The sequence below is a fragment of the Aythya fuligula genome, chromosome 12, assembly GCF_009819795.1.
Source record: "Aythya fuligula isolate bAytFul2 chromosome 12, bAytFul2.pri, whole genome shotgun sequence".
Classification (NCBI taxonomy): Eukaryota; Metazoa; Chordata; class Aves; order Anseriformes; family Anatidae; genus Aythya; species Aythya fuligula.
Genome location: NC_045570.1, coordinates 7,015,958 through 7,030,184, shown reverse-complemented (window position 1 = coordinate 7,030,184; position 14,227 = coordinate 7,015,958). Strand labels below are relative to the sequence as shown.

The window sequence follows — 14,227 nt, the reverse complement described above, 5'->3', positions numbered from 1 at the left end:
ATAGTAATAAACCATCCTCCAGAAGCATCAACAACTTTGAACAGCTGTGGCACTTATCTGCAAAACAACCATAATAATGGATTGCCATAAAAATATGGGCACTTCCTGAAATCAATATTAAAATGTATACAGTTTAAGATGAATATGATCAATATCTTAATACAATGTTCAATGCTGTTCATAAGAGGACAGTGGTGGGTAAAATACCTGAATCTGTGTCAAATATCTACTTTAAAAAAAAGGCACTTAGGCATTTTTGTGTTCAAAGATTCAAAAATGGGCATCTCTGGTTCCATGCTGCATGCTTGTACTTGGGATGTGAAAGGTGCTACCACTCCTCAACTGCCCAAACTATCAGGAAACCATAGGACAAGCAAATATATGATCTCTGATGCAGCCCAATTTTGGATGTGCCAGTCCTGAATAGCCCTTCTTGATTCCTCTCACCCCAACCTCCTAGGCTGTTAACAAGAGGGACTCTACTGAGTGCTTGACTCAAGAGGATATTGTTACAATAGTGTTCCAACTATTGTCTACTTGCGACACTGAAGAATCACAGCAGAAAAAAACCTCAGGGGAAAAAACTGCAAGTGCTGCTGAATCATTTTTGGAGTTAGCCTGCCAAGTTACATATTCATTAGTGCCTTCACATGGCTTTTGAAACCCTTTTCTATGAAGTTGATGCCTGCAATTCTTGCCCTCCCCTTCACACTCTAAATGTCAATTGGTTTAAGAGAATTACTCACATTTGCATAACAGATTGAAGCTATAAACTTATGATTTGAAAACTAACAGATTCACAGTCAGTCTTGATTTGTCAGGTTTGTAGATTTACACTAAATTGAACTTACCTTAAATGCCATCTGAATAGTCTCTTCTGTGTTGGCTGGGTTACAAAGAATAGACAAACCAATTACATACTCTCTGAAGTCGATGGTGCCATCTCCATTCTGAAACCAAAATATATATGGCAGGAGTTATGGCTAATAGTGCAAATCACTTTAAAAGCTGTTGTACTAATCAACTATGCAACATGCACTAAGACAGCTACAACATTAAGGGCCTTTTTTCTTCCTGGATAAAATACTAACAGCTTTCAAACTTTGTGTAATAATAGGGATGAAGTAGCAAAATAGAAATTGATCCCCAATTTGGGGCATCAATAGGTATCAATTTCTATCTTATAAACACACAAGTGAAAAGATTTAAAACAACTTAAAACAAGGAGATTTTCTTTTGCGTATGGCCTCCAAGAAACCCCTAACAAGAACTGGAATACAGGTGCTTAAGGGAAATGGAACCGTTCATGTAGCACTATCTCAGACTAATGCAACATCCTAGAATAAAAAGGGCAGCAGGGAGGCTGTTGCCTTGAGTTAATTCTTCCTAAGAACCTTCAGCAATAAAATATACGCCAGCAAAAGTACAGCCTGACGACGCAGTAAATCAACATGGTCTATCTTAAGCTTTTCTTTGAAGCAAATGCATTGCCCTACATGCTGTTTTGAAGCAAATACATTGTAAGCTAGAAATGCAATGAGTTAATTGTAGCAGCCTGTCTGATAATTGCAGTTTTGACCTGAATGAACATTTCCACACGGTAACTACACAGCTCTTTCAATTGGAGCTTTCGTTGATGGGATTTGTGATTAATTCCATGTAAGCTGCATTGTATTTCCAGACAGGGAAAACAGTAAACGCCCACTGGAATACATGTTTAAGTCAGTAATGTTCCTGTGACCACACTGAAAGTTTTCTTGATGGTTTTGGGAAACATCCAGCCTAGGGAAGCAGCCATATGTTAGCGTTGGTGACGAGACCCAGAGCAGCTAATGAAAGCATAGCTGTGATGACTCGCAGCTCATAGTTTGGAACATTCACAGTTAAGGACATTCGTCAAAAACATTTAAAAAGCAAACAAAAATGTAAAGCAGAGTTCCTTTCATGGATAATGTGCTGTACATTTCAAGATTTTTATTTTTTCTTAAGTGGACTCCCTAAGTCTGAGAACGAACAGCACAAAACATTTCAGCCAAGTGAAAGAGGGGTGGTCTCCTGGGTAAATCTGTAGTGAACAGCCAGAACTCGCTTCTATTCCTGGCTCTCCCACCAGCTTCCAATGCCCACTTCAGCATACCACGCTTAACCTTTCTGTTCCTGGTTTTCTCCTGCTGACTAGTGGAATATGGAGCTCCCCAGTGGAGAAATGCTAAGGCTGCTCTGTAGAGTGCTTTGGAAGTCTTGGGCTCTAGAAAACAGGGATTTCTGTTAGTGGGATTAGATCTTAAGATAGTTGTTTAGCAAAAACATTAATAGTTTTAAGTCTGGTGCGTGTCAAGGGATACAACTTTTGTCAGCTTTTAATCGTTGGAAAAGGGCAGTATTCTCTCCTAAATGCTGTTTTATTTAATAATCAGTTGTGTCACTGTGCAGCAGAGGTTCACTTTAAGTATTTTGGCCGTGTCGCAGTTCTCCTAATTATAAAAGCCCTAGCTTTGAAATGTAACATTATAAACTTAAACTCTTAAGACAACTGAAGCAACAATGTAGATAATAATTGTCCAAAGGGCTTTGGAATATTATTTTTGGACAGTTTTATAGATTTCATTCTTAGCAAAGGATTGTTTGATGGCATTAGAATATATAAACATACATAAAGTTAAGAATATTTATCACAGAAAAAGAATTGGACAGTAAACTTAAAATTAATTCAAAAACAACTTTTGAAATTGGTAAACACAGCTTTGGCTGCACATGGAAAAATGACAAGAGCTAACAAGGCTCACGTTACTCTACTTAAAGTGTTAAAACCCAATAATCAAAACTGAGAGCAATCTGATACAGAGAACGCCAGCAGCTTGAGTATGAAATGAAATTACTATACTTGTAAGATCATGTTGTGACTAGGTTTACTAAGCCCTAGGATGCTGGCTAACTTCCATATGCTCTGGCATTTTGGTTAAGGAGAAATGATAGGGTTTGTTGCCTGGGAAGAGAGATGGAAGTAAAACTGAAAACACTGGAAAACCTTCCATGTTTCTGTAGCACCAGCACAAAAGAGCAACTACAACAGTTGTTGTACACATACCTAGCTGTGTTTGCAGCCGATACACCCAAGCGTATTTTAAGGAATCGTGAGCTAAGCTCCAATTCTCTAAATATCAAAGTAGAACATGTTTATGTGTTTTTAATTATATTATTAAAATAACCAAAAGAGTGTAGGCTCAACAGCCCTGGTTTTCTTAAAGCAAACAAGTTTTCTGCTACTATCTGTGCTACAGCATGTGGGGTAACTAGGGTTTTGATGTAGTTTTTATATAATATAATGAACGTTACTCTTTGGAGAAGGAAGTTTCCACTGCCATAAACAGTCTCCATTTATGGCTGCGCAAGGAGATCAAAGCTAGATAACTAGTTAGCTTTAGGCAGCTGGCAAAGCTCTCTGCAAGACAGATGCAGTCAGTAAAATTCAAAATACTACTGCCCCGAAACTCGTATTGTACAAAGGCGACAGGAAAAATGAAGTGCACATGTGCAGTGGTCATTCCTGTTCTGATTAGCTAAGTAAACCTTGAGCTGGCTACAGGGCTACCAGAGAGAAGCCACAACTGGACCACCTGGAGAGGAACTGCACTTGCATGGCTCGTGTTCACACCCAGGCTCATTATATAAGAGGCTTTTGCTCTCAGTCAAAAATTTCAACTGCCTGTTGCTACATGCAAGTTGTATCTTGTCAGAAAGGGAATTCTGAAGCAAACCTGGTAGGGTGGTGCTCCCCTGGAGGCATCACGTTTTCTCTCAACACCCACTTTTCTGTTACTCAGAGAGCCCAAATGCCCCTGTGGATAACTGCACTTTTCCATTGAATACATGGGGTGAGGGTGAATGTCATTTGAAAGGGACTGACTTCTTTCATCACAGTTTGAGCCAACACAAGTATTTTTACTCTTTGTGTTACCTGGCTTGGTATTAAACACAGTGCAGGAGGAAAAAGAAAAAAAAAAAAGAGCAAAAGCTGTAAGTTTCTTCCTAAGTTGCAAGTAAAAAGCTGTTGCAAGTATACCAGGGAGGAGATTTGATCAGTTTGGAAAATACTTGGCCGAGTGCAACTCTAAGATTTAAAAATCAAAAGTATGGGAATGTAGAAACCAAACCAAACCTCAGTACTGCATTAGCATCCAGTTGCCTTGCAGGTATTGTGTGGTATTTCTGTTAGTCACCGATGGAGACATTGCGAGGAGCAGGGGCATTGGACTCCTACACATGGAGGCTGTGCGCAGCTGCTGCCTGCTCCACTCCTGGTGTCACATTCCCATCGGGCAGCACACACCCTAGCCAACTTGCTTTTAAAGCAACCCTGCTGAGAAATCTTCCTCGTTAGTTCGCAGAACAAGAACTGTTTATCCTCAGTTATGTATTCCTTAATTCAGAAAAATACACCTTTAGCAGTTGGTGTTATTTCTTGTTGTATTACTCAAAATTCAACATCTTGAAACTCTGCCATTAGCCTGAGTGGGATGCTGCACCCTGATGCAAAGTTATGTCTAATAGCCAGAGGTTGATTTTGGCTGGCTGGCTGCTGTGTGACTGCATTACTACGGCAAGCTTCTCTAAATATAAATGTAATATTTTAAGTTGTTTTCATTATAACTACAATAAGGTTTCAAGGAGAGAGAGAAAAGATACGGTAATAGAGTCGTAGGAAGGAGAAAAAGGTTGTAAAAGTAGCCTTATATGCCTTCAATTTTGCCCTGGCTAGCAGGTAGAAGTGGCACTTCTACTCAGGTTTTGTTTAGCAGACAAGCATGAAAAAGCAGAAATACGAAGGAAGTAAAATATGATTATGTAAATTCATTGATCATTATAGTCATTGAAACTTTAATGTTTATTCCCTTGTTAGAAATAACTGCACAACTTATGAATTCATTCAACTCTACTGGTGACTGCCTTCAGGCAAGCAGAGCTTTATTTCAGCTTACTGAATGCTGACAAATTGGAACAGTAACATCACAAAACCCCACCAAACTTAGAGCTTTTTAAATAATGGCTATATTCCTATGCAAGCCTGCTTTATGTGAGGAAATAACTAAGCTTTGATCCTTCAACATATTCCCTCATTTCAGAGTCTAGACATAGCTTTCTGAGACAGACTTATGCATCTGCACAACTGATAACTTGCACAAACCCTCCAGAATAGCAGACTAACACATGCACAAGAGGAATCACAGCACTTAAATCTAAGCTAAGTACCTCTACCTACATCTACCCTAGAATAAGGAAAAGACTACAGCTTGATAATACAGGATTGCAGTCTTCCATGTGGATCTTTCAGATAAAGCTTATTCTTCTTTGCTATGCTTTCACGAATACATGGTCAGCTGCAGCCAGTCGTCAATGGTTACTTTGATCTGCCCACTTCCATTTTGGTCCAGGGACTTGAAGGTCCGGAACATGCTGTCCAGGCGCACCAAGCAGCTAATGAAGTTGTTAAAATCCATGCTACCGTCCTCGCTGGCATATCTGCGCACGATTACCTGGCAGAGCTCTTCGTTCAGGTGGAACCCAGCAGCCCGCAAGGCCTCCGGCAGCTGAGCTCTCCCAACAGTGCCTGACTGGTTGGTATCATACTGCTTGTATACGCACTGCCATTTCTTGATGTTGTTCCACAGATATTTGAACTCTTCAAAGCCCAGTTTGCCATTTGTATCGTTGTCCATGACTGCTACCATGCTACGGCATGTGTCTAAGCTGAAGCCATCTGTCTTCAGGTCTTGATGTCTGGAAAGCACTTTGTTCAGGATGTCCCTTAGCTCGGTAGCAGATACTTCCATATCATCTCCAGCCAGCTGGACAAAAAGGCGACGGAACCGTCTAATCTCCTCGCTCTCATGAGCTTCAACATTTGTAAAATGGTTGTAAGGAGGTGGAGGTGGCTCTGGATTATACTGAGCTGCTGCTTCACTTATGAGATTGACAAGACCTCCAACAAGTCCTCCAAGATTCCCTCCATGTCCGCCTCCTGTGAGGAGACCTCCAAGGCCACGTGCGAGGCTTCCTCCACGGCCACTACTGCTTCCTCCACTCAGCAAAGCTTTAGCCAGGAACATTGCAAAGATTTTCTGAAGGGAGTTACTCAGAGATCCAGTGCTTCTGTAACTCTCCAAAGCCGTATTGTGTCTGAGCTGGGTGTGGGTAGAACACAGCTTATCTGCGTGCTTAGACTTTACCATGTCTGTGCATGTCTTCAGCTGCCAGAGTTATCGCAGATCTCAGCAGTTTCTGCCAGTCGTTGATATGCCTCTGCTTCTTTCTTCTTGTCTGCATATTTAGCTTTATGAGATTTGATAAATCTTTTTAGCAAAAAACCTGAAGAGACTGAAAGCCAGAAAGGACAAGTCTCAAGAAACATATTCTCATAACTGAAGCAGTTTGAAAAGAGCCCTCCACCTTAGTGTGACCATTTCTCTGTAAAGCTTCTCTCCTAAAGATGAATACAGGGAAAGCTTACTAGAGTCTCAACTGTTCTTGCAATATTTTATGCCTTCAGCTTTTTGGTGAATTGTGCATTATGTTGCAAATTCCAGTCACTGAAGCAGTTGTGCCAGAAAGGGGAGGTGAAAAGAATCTTGATTGCCTTTAATTATTTTGGTTGCCACACTGTACTTCTCTTACATTTGTGCTGTGCTTCAGAACTCAGCTATGTGCTCATAGGAGCCAACAGTCCAAGGCGAGGAGGCAGGAATGGAAAAAGGATGCGTGCCTTATCTGCTAGAGCTTCTGTGCATTCAGCAACTACAGAAATACATTTGACATATCTATTTTAAAGTCTGTAAATCCTTTGTATTTGGGAAAATCCTGGAAGTTCAAATCAACACAACTTGCCCTCCCAAGGACAGGTGTACTGCTAGATCTAACTTGACTAGGAAGAGTGATGCTGCATTAGGAAAGCTCCCAAGATGAGAAACAAACTGGTTCATAAGCACTTCCAGTAAAACATGCTGCTTCCAGTGTAGCACATATGGGACACATACAGTAAGATGAATTCTACACTGTACTCTAGTTACTTAGGTTTCTGGTGTAGTCAGAGGGGCACATCCACACAGCAATTTTCCCTATCTTCAGGGACAAGTATAAAATATGGAGAAAAGCCTAGATGATCAGATTAGCACTGGCACATGCCTTCTTTATGGTTGGAGACAGGCAAAAGGAGTTTTTACAGTGTCTAATAGCACCTTTCACAAACACAGCAGGAACACACTCTAGTTAGCTTCAATCTGCCTTAAATTATCTACTTATAACTACAGCACTTAATTAAGCTGTCAGAATGTAAATGAGAGCAAAATCTCAGTAGGCAAAAGCAAATATTCAGCCACTACCAGCGTGGAGATTATCATCTGGTGATGGTGGTGCAGCAACTTGTTCCAAGACATGGCTGTTAACTCACAACTCCAAACTGACCAATTTCTTTCCATCAAAACAAAAAATGGTAACTGTATGAGTCACCCGTCTAGCTTGTGGAATTGCTAACCAAGAAGCATTTACTAAGCTGGATGTAATGAATTAAATATCCTTTGGGATGTAGTTCTTAACAAAACATTGCCAACAAATCTCCAGCCAGGTAACAGACTACTCACCCTATCGAAGAGGTGAAACAGCTCTCTGAGGACATCTGAAATAGGCAGCTTCAAGTACTCTGAAAACTCCTCAATTCCAATTCTTCCCCCTTTGGAAGCACTTGCAATAGCAGCAAAGGTATCCAACTGCTCTCTGACGTGATTCCATTTTAGGCTATGCAAACATGAGGGAGAGGAGGTTTTTCTATACAGCAGATCTTGAACAGATGGAATTTCAGTAGGAGTTATTATAGTGTTCAAAGACAAAAAATAGCCAAGAGTGTGAGTGTACAGCACTGGAAATGCTGTACTTCCAGGCTGATATTTTGTATGAAATCAGCAATTAAGGACTGCCCCCCCATGGCCACTAGTATTAAAAGCAGCCAGTTCTATCCTTGGGTATTTCAGAATTCCTTAGATTACCTTCCCAAACCTATTATCAACAGGCTAGTCCAGTGGAGATGTTTTGTTTTCATTGCCATAAATTCAGGTATAACATTATTTTGCTACGTTAGGTGTTACTGTGAATATTTCTTTAACAGAAGGGTATATATCGCAACTCTGTTAGCTAACTCTCTACCCAAACACTAATATTGCTGCAGCCTGGGAAGCATCTGATCTCTCTATAAAATTACAGCTCTGCACTTTGGTAAGAATAATTATGATTGCCATGTAACTACTGAAGATTTTTCCAGACGGAGTTGTATAAATAAGTGTGTGGCACATATGTAACAAGTCTAGATTCACAGTGCACAGACTTTATATTTGACCACAGCCATGCCAGGTCAGTTGTCAGGTCACTTTTCTTTTTATAGATGACAAATGAACTGCAACGTGGCAGTAATTATTACCACCAACAGCTTAACTTCCCTTACTTGAGTTTCTTGCTAATTTTGGTGAACTCCACCAGCCCTGCTTCCATGGGCAAAGTTAGCTGTCCTGCTGAAATCATCAGTCTGCAATCTTCAAAAGTATGATCAGTGACTGGCACGTTCAAAGCACTGAAAAACAAATTAAGAAAATTAAGGAAAAAGAAAATCAACTTATTATATAAAAATGACCTTGAGTTGACTGTTCCTGTTCCCACCACCTCAGCTTGGCTTTGCTAATATACAAAACACAAAACGATAATTCATTCTTGCTTTGCTGAAGGTAGGATAGAGCAATACATTTTGTGAAGCCATACTTTGAAATGTTATGGCAGTGTCATGATGGTTTAAGATTTACAGTCTTGTAAATGCATTCCAGTAACCTTAGAGAACCATTTACATATTCTTGTCAAGCAAGTAAGGCAGGATTTTACTTCAGCTTTACATGTTTTGAACATATTATGTTCCAACATAATCTGCTTTATGCTCTACATAAAAGCAATCCAAGGGTGTTTTGGTATAGGAATTTGACACCTATGTATAGCACATAGGACTTAACTGTGTGACAGTGTACCTGGAGTACGTGGCTAGGATGTGTATGAGCATATATCAAAGGATATATGGATAGATATGAAAGAAAAGTTCTCTAAGATTTTATTTATGACGTTACATACGTTGCCATGGTTTGTCGGACTCTGTTGGCAAAAAGAACGGGATCTTTCTTTTCTTCCTCAGTAGGCACATGAACAGGCAAAAACTGAAAGAAAGGAGTTATCTGATCAATTTAGAGTCACCACTTTATTAACAACACGGACAGTTTCTTATTATTGTCTGGAATAGGGGAAAAACAGGAGAAAAGGTCAGCCATGCAATGAAAGAACTGGACACTAGAGGTCTCAACTGCTTTAGAAACAACTCGGGCTCACAAACAAGATTAGTCCAAACTGCTTCTTAAAGGTTGGTAGAAGCAGTTTTAAAAAAGAAAAATTAAAACTCCAAAGAAGAAAATTAAATACATATGTAGTTAGAAAATTAAATGCTGTGTCTATAAGAATGCACATCTGAAATCCTGTACAATCATTTTTAAAGATTCCTTATAAATGATATTATTAGTGGAAAAGTATGTGTAGGATTTGTAAGTTTTTTTTCCATACATGCCACAGTAGCACCCAGTACCTGTTAATTGTATCTGTCAGGATGTGATCGATAAGTTTCCTGTAAGTTTCTCCTCTGTGGTAAAAATGGGATCTTAGCTCTGAATTACCAACAGAGCGCTAAATGGATACTGATGCTATAAAATTGTGCAACCCCAAGCAGAGAATAAAAAAGCCCAACAAAACAACCCACTCTTTTCCCAAGCTCGGAAAACAGAGCAGATATCTAAGCAGATGTCTATTACAGCAGGTGTGTGTGCAGGTATGTATTCTGTTCTTCCTCCTTCAGTCTACAGAGTGGTCAGCTGCAGCTCAGATTCCTGTACCAATTCTCATTTGTGATTATCAGTTATCTCACTTACGCTGCCTCTCATCCCGCAGTCCTGCCCTTCAATCCTAGACTACAGCAATGCTAGAAGTGTAAGATGTTGCACACTTCATTAGCAGACACAGTTGCTAAATAGCTGTCAACATGTTTCTTCAGTTTTTTATCTAGTTGTTGGTGATACACTACCATAATGGTAACTACATCCAACTGGTAACTATAGATACAGTCCATCCCGACCAGCCTTTTTGTCTTTGATTTTAAAGTATGCTGCCTCTTTATGACCAAAACCAGTAAGTTCATGGAACAAGTTATCTGTCAAATAGCCATAACAATTCTCTGTTTATAGCCAGGAGTTTTCTCTCCCGGAAGGACAGCAGGGGCCCAGCAGTTCACACGAAGTTTTGAGATTTCATTCCTTCTACAAGGAGCTTCCAGCTCTGTTCAAGGCTGACACATGTCCCTGCTTATTACAACTCCCCTGCAGAAGTCATGTAACCCTTAGGTTGAGGAAACACAGATACTTTGTACACACATGGAGAACAGTGTTATCACTGGGTAAGATGAGAAAACAAATCTGAGAAGTTTATCTGTGTAAACATGGTTTATGGTCTTGTAGGTGGTCATTATATCATTTGAGGCTGAGGTCTTGCTCAGGCAGCAATTTAGATTTTTGGTAGGTGAAACACCACCTCTTTTTCAAAAAACCTGCCTACCACTAATTATTCATAAAACCAGTTTGCCAGAAACCAGAACAGGAGGTAAAGAATTTGGTTTCTTGGCCTCCCAAGGAGGCATGTATGATCTCACACACACCCAGCTGCTTATCGGGTGATGACTACTAAGTATACCTTTGCTGTCAAATTGCAATCCTATAAGAAAAATTCTTCACAGCACTTTCAGTATCAAAAATTCTTCTCTGATTTGCTTTTGACCTGGTCTATCTTCTTTCAGAATTTTCCAAATGCTGCAATTTTTGCAGCCATAAAACTCACGGCCACGTTCACTGTTTAATTGTCAATATACACAATTTGGCTAGATACTTCCTCGGACTGCAATTCTGCATCATGGTTGATGCACTGTAGGAAGAGGCAGAGCAGTACGGATGGGAATGGAGAGGCTGCTTGTTCACAGCATGTGGCAGTCCACTGCTAAAAGGAGTAGTCTGATTTCCTCCCTCTGCAGGTCAATCTGCCCCTTCTCTTTGGTCTTTTGGTAGGACTTTTGCATCAATGATTTGCAATTATTTTCACCCTGGGGACACGTGCTGCTGTGAAAGCTGTGTATTTCTTCATGTTTTGGTTTCACCTTTGGGAACAGAATTTATTTTCTAACAGGCAAGTTTGAGTTCCATTCTGAAGTAGGAGGAAATAAACCTCCTACTGGAAGGGCTACATTAATTACTTCTTGTTCCCACGTATATGAATTACACAGGTATGTCCTTCTGTGTAAAATCATGGGGAGAATTCTATCTTTAGTACACATTCCATAAATATAACTGTTTATTGCATGTATTATAGTATACAAGATGCTCCCTTAAAATGAATTTAACTGACAACAAAGACTGTATTGCTAGATTTTAGTAGCAGCAACACTGCTTGTGTTCAGAGAGCTCTGCACAACTTTGTGAGTTCTGTATTTTTCAAATAAGCAGCAAAAGCTGTCTGAATTTCTCCCATTACTCAGGTCCCTAAACCAAATTGCTTGATACTGACAATCTTTGGGGTCTGTCATGGAATGTGAAGTACAACCCTTAAAGTGATCACAGCTGTTATCTGGCTCCTCACGACTGCATTCTGAACGTTGACTCTGACAGGAAGCAAGCTGTTAGAGTAAGTGTACTGCTGTTATGAAGTGTGTACTTTATGTCAGTTGTCATTCGTCTGTCTGTGTGCTCTGCTACTGATTTTACTGATCAAGGCTCAGCTTTCTCCACAGTACAAACACCAGAGTCCTTGAGCTCTTAGTTGCAGAAGCCTTTTAGAGTTCAGCCTGGGAAGGTGGTGAGGAAGACAAAAAGGTTTTCAAGGCAGCAGGGAAATGAGAAGGTGGGAAAAAAAAGACAAGTTACCTTTACTAGTATGTATTATAATTGTTAAATGGACATAGCAAGTTAGCAATGATTTCACAGTGCTTTAAAAATAAAGGCTTTTCTGCCAACTTTCATTTAGGAACGCATCAGGTTAAGTGATACAGAGATGTGGACAACAGATCTGAATATATTTTCACCGTGGTACTGTTCTTGTTGCTGAGACATTTGTTTATAGATCACTAGCAGTGACTAAGAACGTGAATTTATGCTGACGTACGAACTCAGTAGGAGTTACTGAATCTTAGTATAAGATTATTTTTAATTCTTACCTCAACCTCTACTCTTGTGAAGAGCTGACACATCGTCATTACAAATAGCTCTTTTCTGCAGGTGGAGAAGAGAGAGAAAAAAAAAGACAGTTATTTTAAAAAAAAGTATTTGCAGATGAAACATTCTGAAGCATTGATGAAAACACAGCCAATATTGGGCGAGGTTTTTAAGTACCTTGCAGTAAAGTTTCCTGAAATGTTGTTTGATGTTTTTCTATAGGGATTCTGCATACACTGGCTGCCTGCTCACTGGGCAGGCAACCTGTTATCAGTTGTCATACTTATTAACAATACTATACAATTCTTTGGCTAGCAAAATGTGTATGTGTTATTTTATCTTTAAAGAGGTGAACACATAACGGATTTTGAAGCTTTAAGAGCTTTGATTCTGAGAAGCAGCTTTACTTCCCTATCTTTTATTCTCTTATCTGCAAAACAGCCAGTAACTTCCTTCTGCAGAACTGAAGCAAGGATCTGTAACTATTTGCTACCCACTTTGCAAATTATAGTCATGTTTACACAAATATGTTAATTAAGTGTCAGTGTGTCCAGGACCTTCAGTGCTTTAAGAAATGGACAAGTTTTAACAGGTAGGGAGAGGAAGAAGCTGGGAAAAAGAATAAGCATATCCACTTCTATTTATGACTTGTTCACTGAGATTTTTAAGCAGAAATGTACATTTGCTCTCCACTTTAAATCATGTAAATTAGAGTAGGAAACTTTAAAGCAATCTTTCTTCTGTTCCTGAATTTGAAAAAATAAAAACGAGAAAAAATGCAAAACTAAGTGATCCTTTTTGCTCTCTGCAGGAATCCACCCTTAATGCTTGATTTCCTAGTATGTAATTTTAGGCATGACACTCAGTAAAACACAAAAATAGAAAAGTAACAAGTGAAAGCAGAAACTGGGTCAGGAGGTTTCTGAGAAGGAGACTGGTACTGTCCATTCTGGCTGCAATACCCAAGGTGTTTTATGAAGACTGCAAGTTCTGCATTTTCCCTCACAACTAAAGACAATTATTTTAAATCTTTGAGTATAAATGCTTCGTTGGAGTAATCTATAGTATGCTACTGAATCTGTACTATATATTACTATCAGCGTGCTGATAACTGACAGCAATAACAAGAAAAATCTAAACTAAAGAAGATGGGTATTTTCATCTAAGTCAGCTTTCAAAATGTCCATTCTATAAGTTTGTGAGTGGTAGGATTAACTAACGATAGCTTAAAAGACACTTTTAAGTAGAGCATTTAAAATGCGCCACTTCGCTAGTTCAGATATGTCTCAAATCAGTTGTCTGAAAATTTTAGTCACATCGTAAATCAGTAGTGCTGCACTTAGATGCATTACATATTCCACATGAAAGTATGGTCTATGAATTCTGCAAATCCACATAATGTTCTAGTGAGTGTTTATGAGCTGAAAAGTGCTTCCCAGACAGTAATTTTGGTATTTTCAGTACAGTTTATGGAAGTTTTTTAATAAAATATTTTATCATATCAGAAGACCACCTGTATTGCCAAAAAAAAAAAAAAAAAAAAACACAAAACAAAACAACAACAACAAAAAAGAAAAGCAACAAAAAAACAAGACCCATAGCCAAAATGGTCTGTTAAAACATTTTTCATTGTTTAATTGTCAGAAACTATATTTAGCCTCATCACTGGCATCTCAAGCAATTGCTTTTGTTGAGTCAGGTAAAAGCAAAAATAATCCTACATGTCAGAATAGAAAGACAGGGAAACATAATTGTTTTGCCTGTCTTCTTCACCTATTGTCATGTTATTCTTCAAGGAAGGTGTGGAAAAAATAGATGGAGGGGATAAAATAACATTTATTTTCTCTTGTTTCTATACCATGTAGGAAACTGTTAATATCAATGGTCTTTGATGGCCACTGATTGTT

The 14,227-nt window shown here is 39.2% G+C and overlaps 2 protein-coding genes across 2 annotated transcripts in view; both read right to left on the bottom strand.

Moving 5' to 3' along the window:
* Window positions 1–14,227, bottom strand: part of LPCAT2 (lysophosphatidylcholine acyltransferase 2) — a 29,527-nt gene that overhangs the window by 3,014 nt on the left and 12,286 nt on the right. The window contains exons 8-12 of the mRNA XM_032195612.1: window positions 12,323–12,377; window positions 9,157–9,239; window positions 8,489–8,614; window positions 7,635–7,788; window positions 852–950 (exon numbers count right to left, since the gene is read on the bottom strand). Of these exons, the coding sequence (XP_032051503.1) occupies window positions 852–950; window positions 7,635–7,788; window positions 8,489–8,614; window positions 9,157–9,239; window positions 12,323–12,377 (517 nt within the window). The remainder of the gene's footprint in view (window positions 1–851; window positions 951–7,634; window positions 7,789–8,488; window positions 8,615–9,156; window positions 9,240–12,322; window positions 12,378–14,227) is intronic.
* Window positions 5,345–6,107, bottom strand: CAPNS2 (calpain small subunit 2). Its single transcript, XM_032195613.1, has one exon. It carries the CDS (start codon window positions 6,105–6,107, stop codon window positions 5,361–5,363), a length of 747 nt encoding a protein of 248 aa, XP_032051504.1. The 3' UTR covers window positions 5,345–5,360.

Coding starts and splice junctions, on each gene's coding strand:
- CAPNS2 (XM_032195613.1), bottom strand. CDS start 6,107: ATGTTCCTGGCTAAAGCTTTGCTGAGTGGAGGAAGCAGTAGTGGCCGT.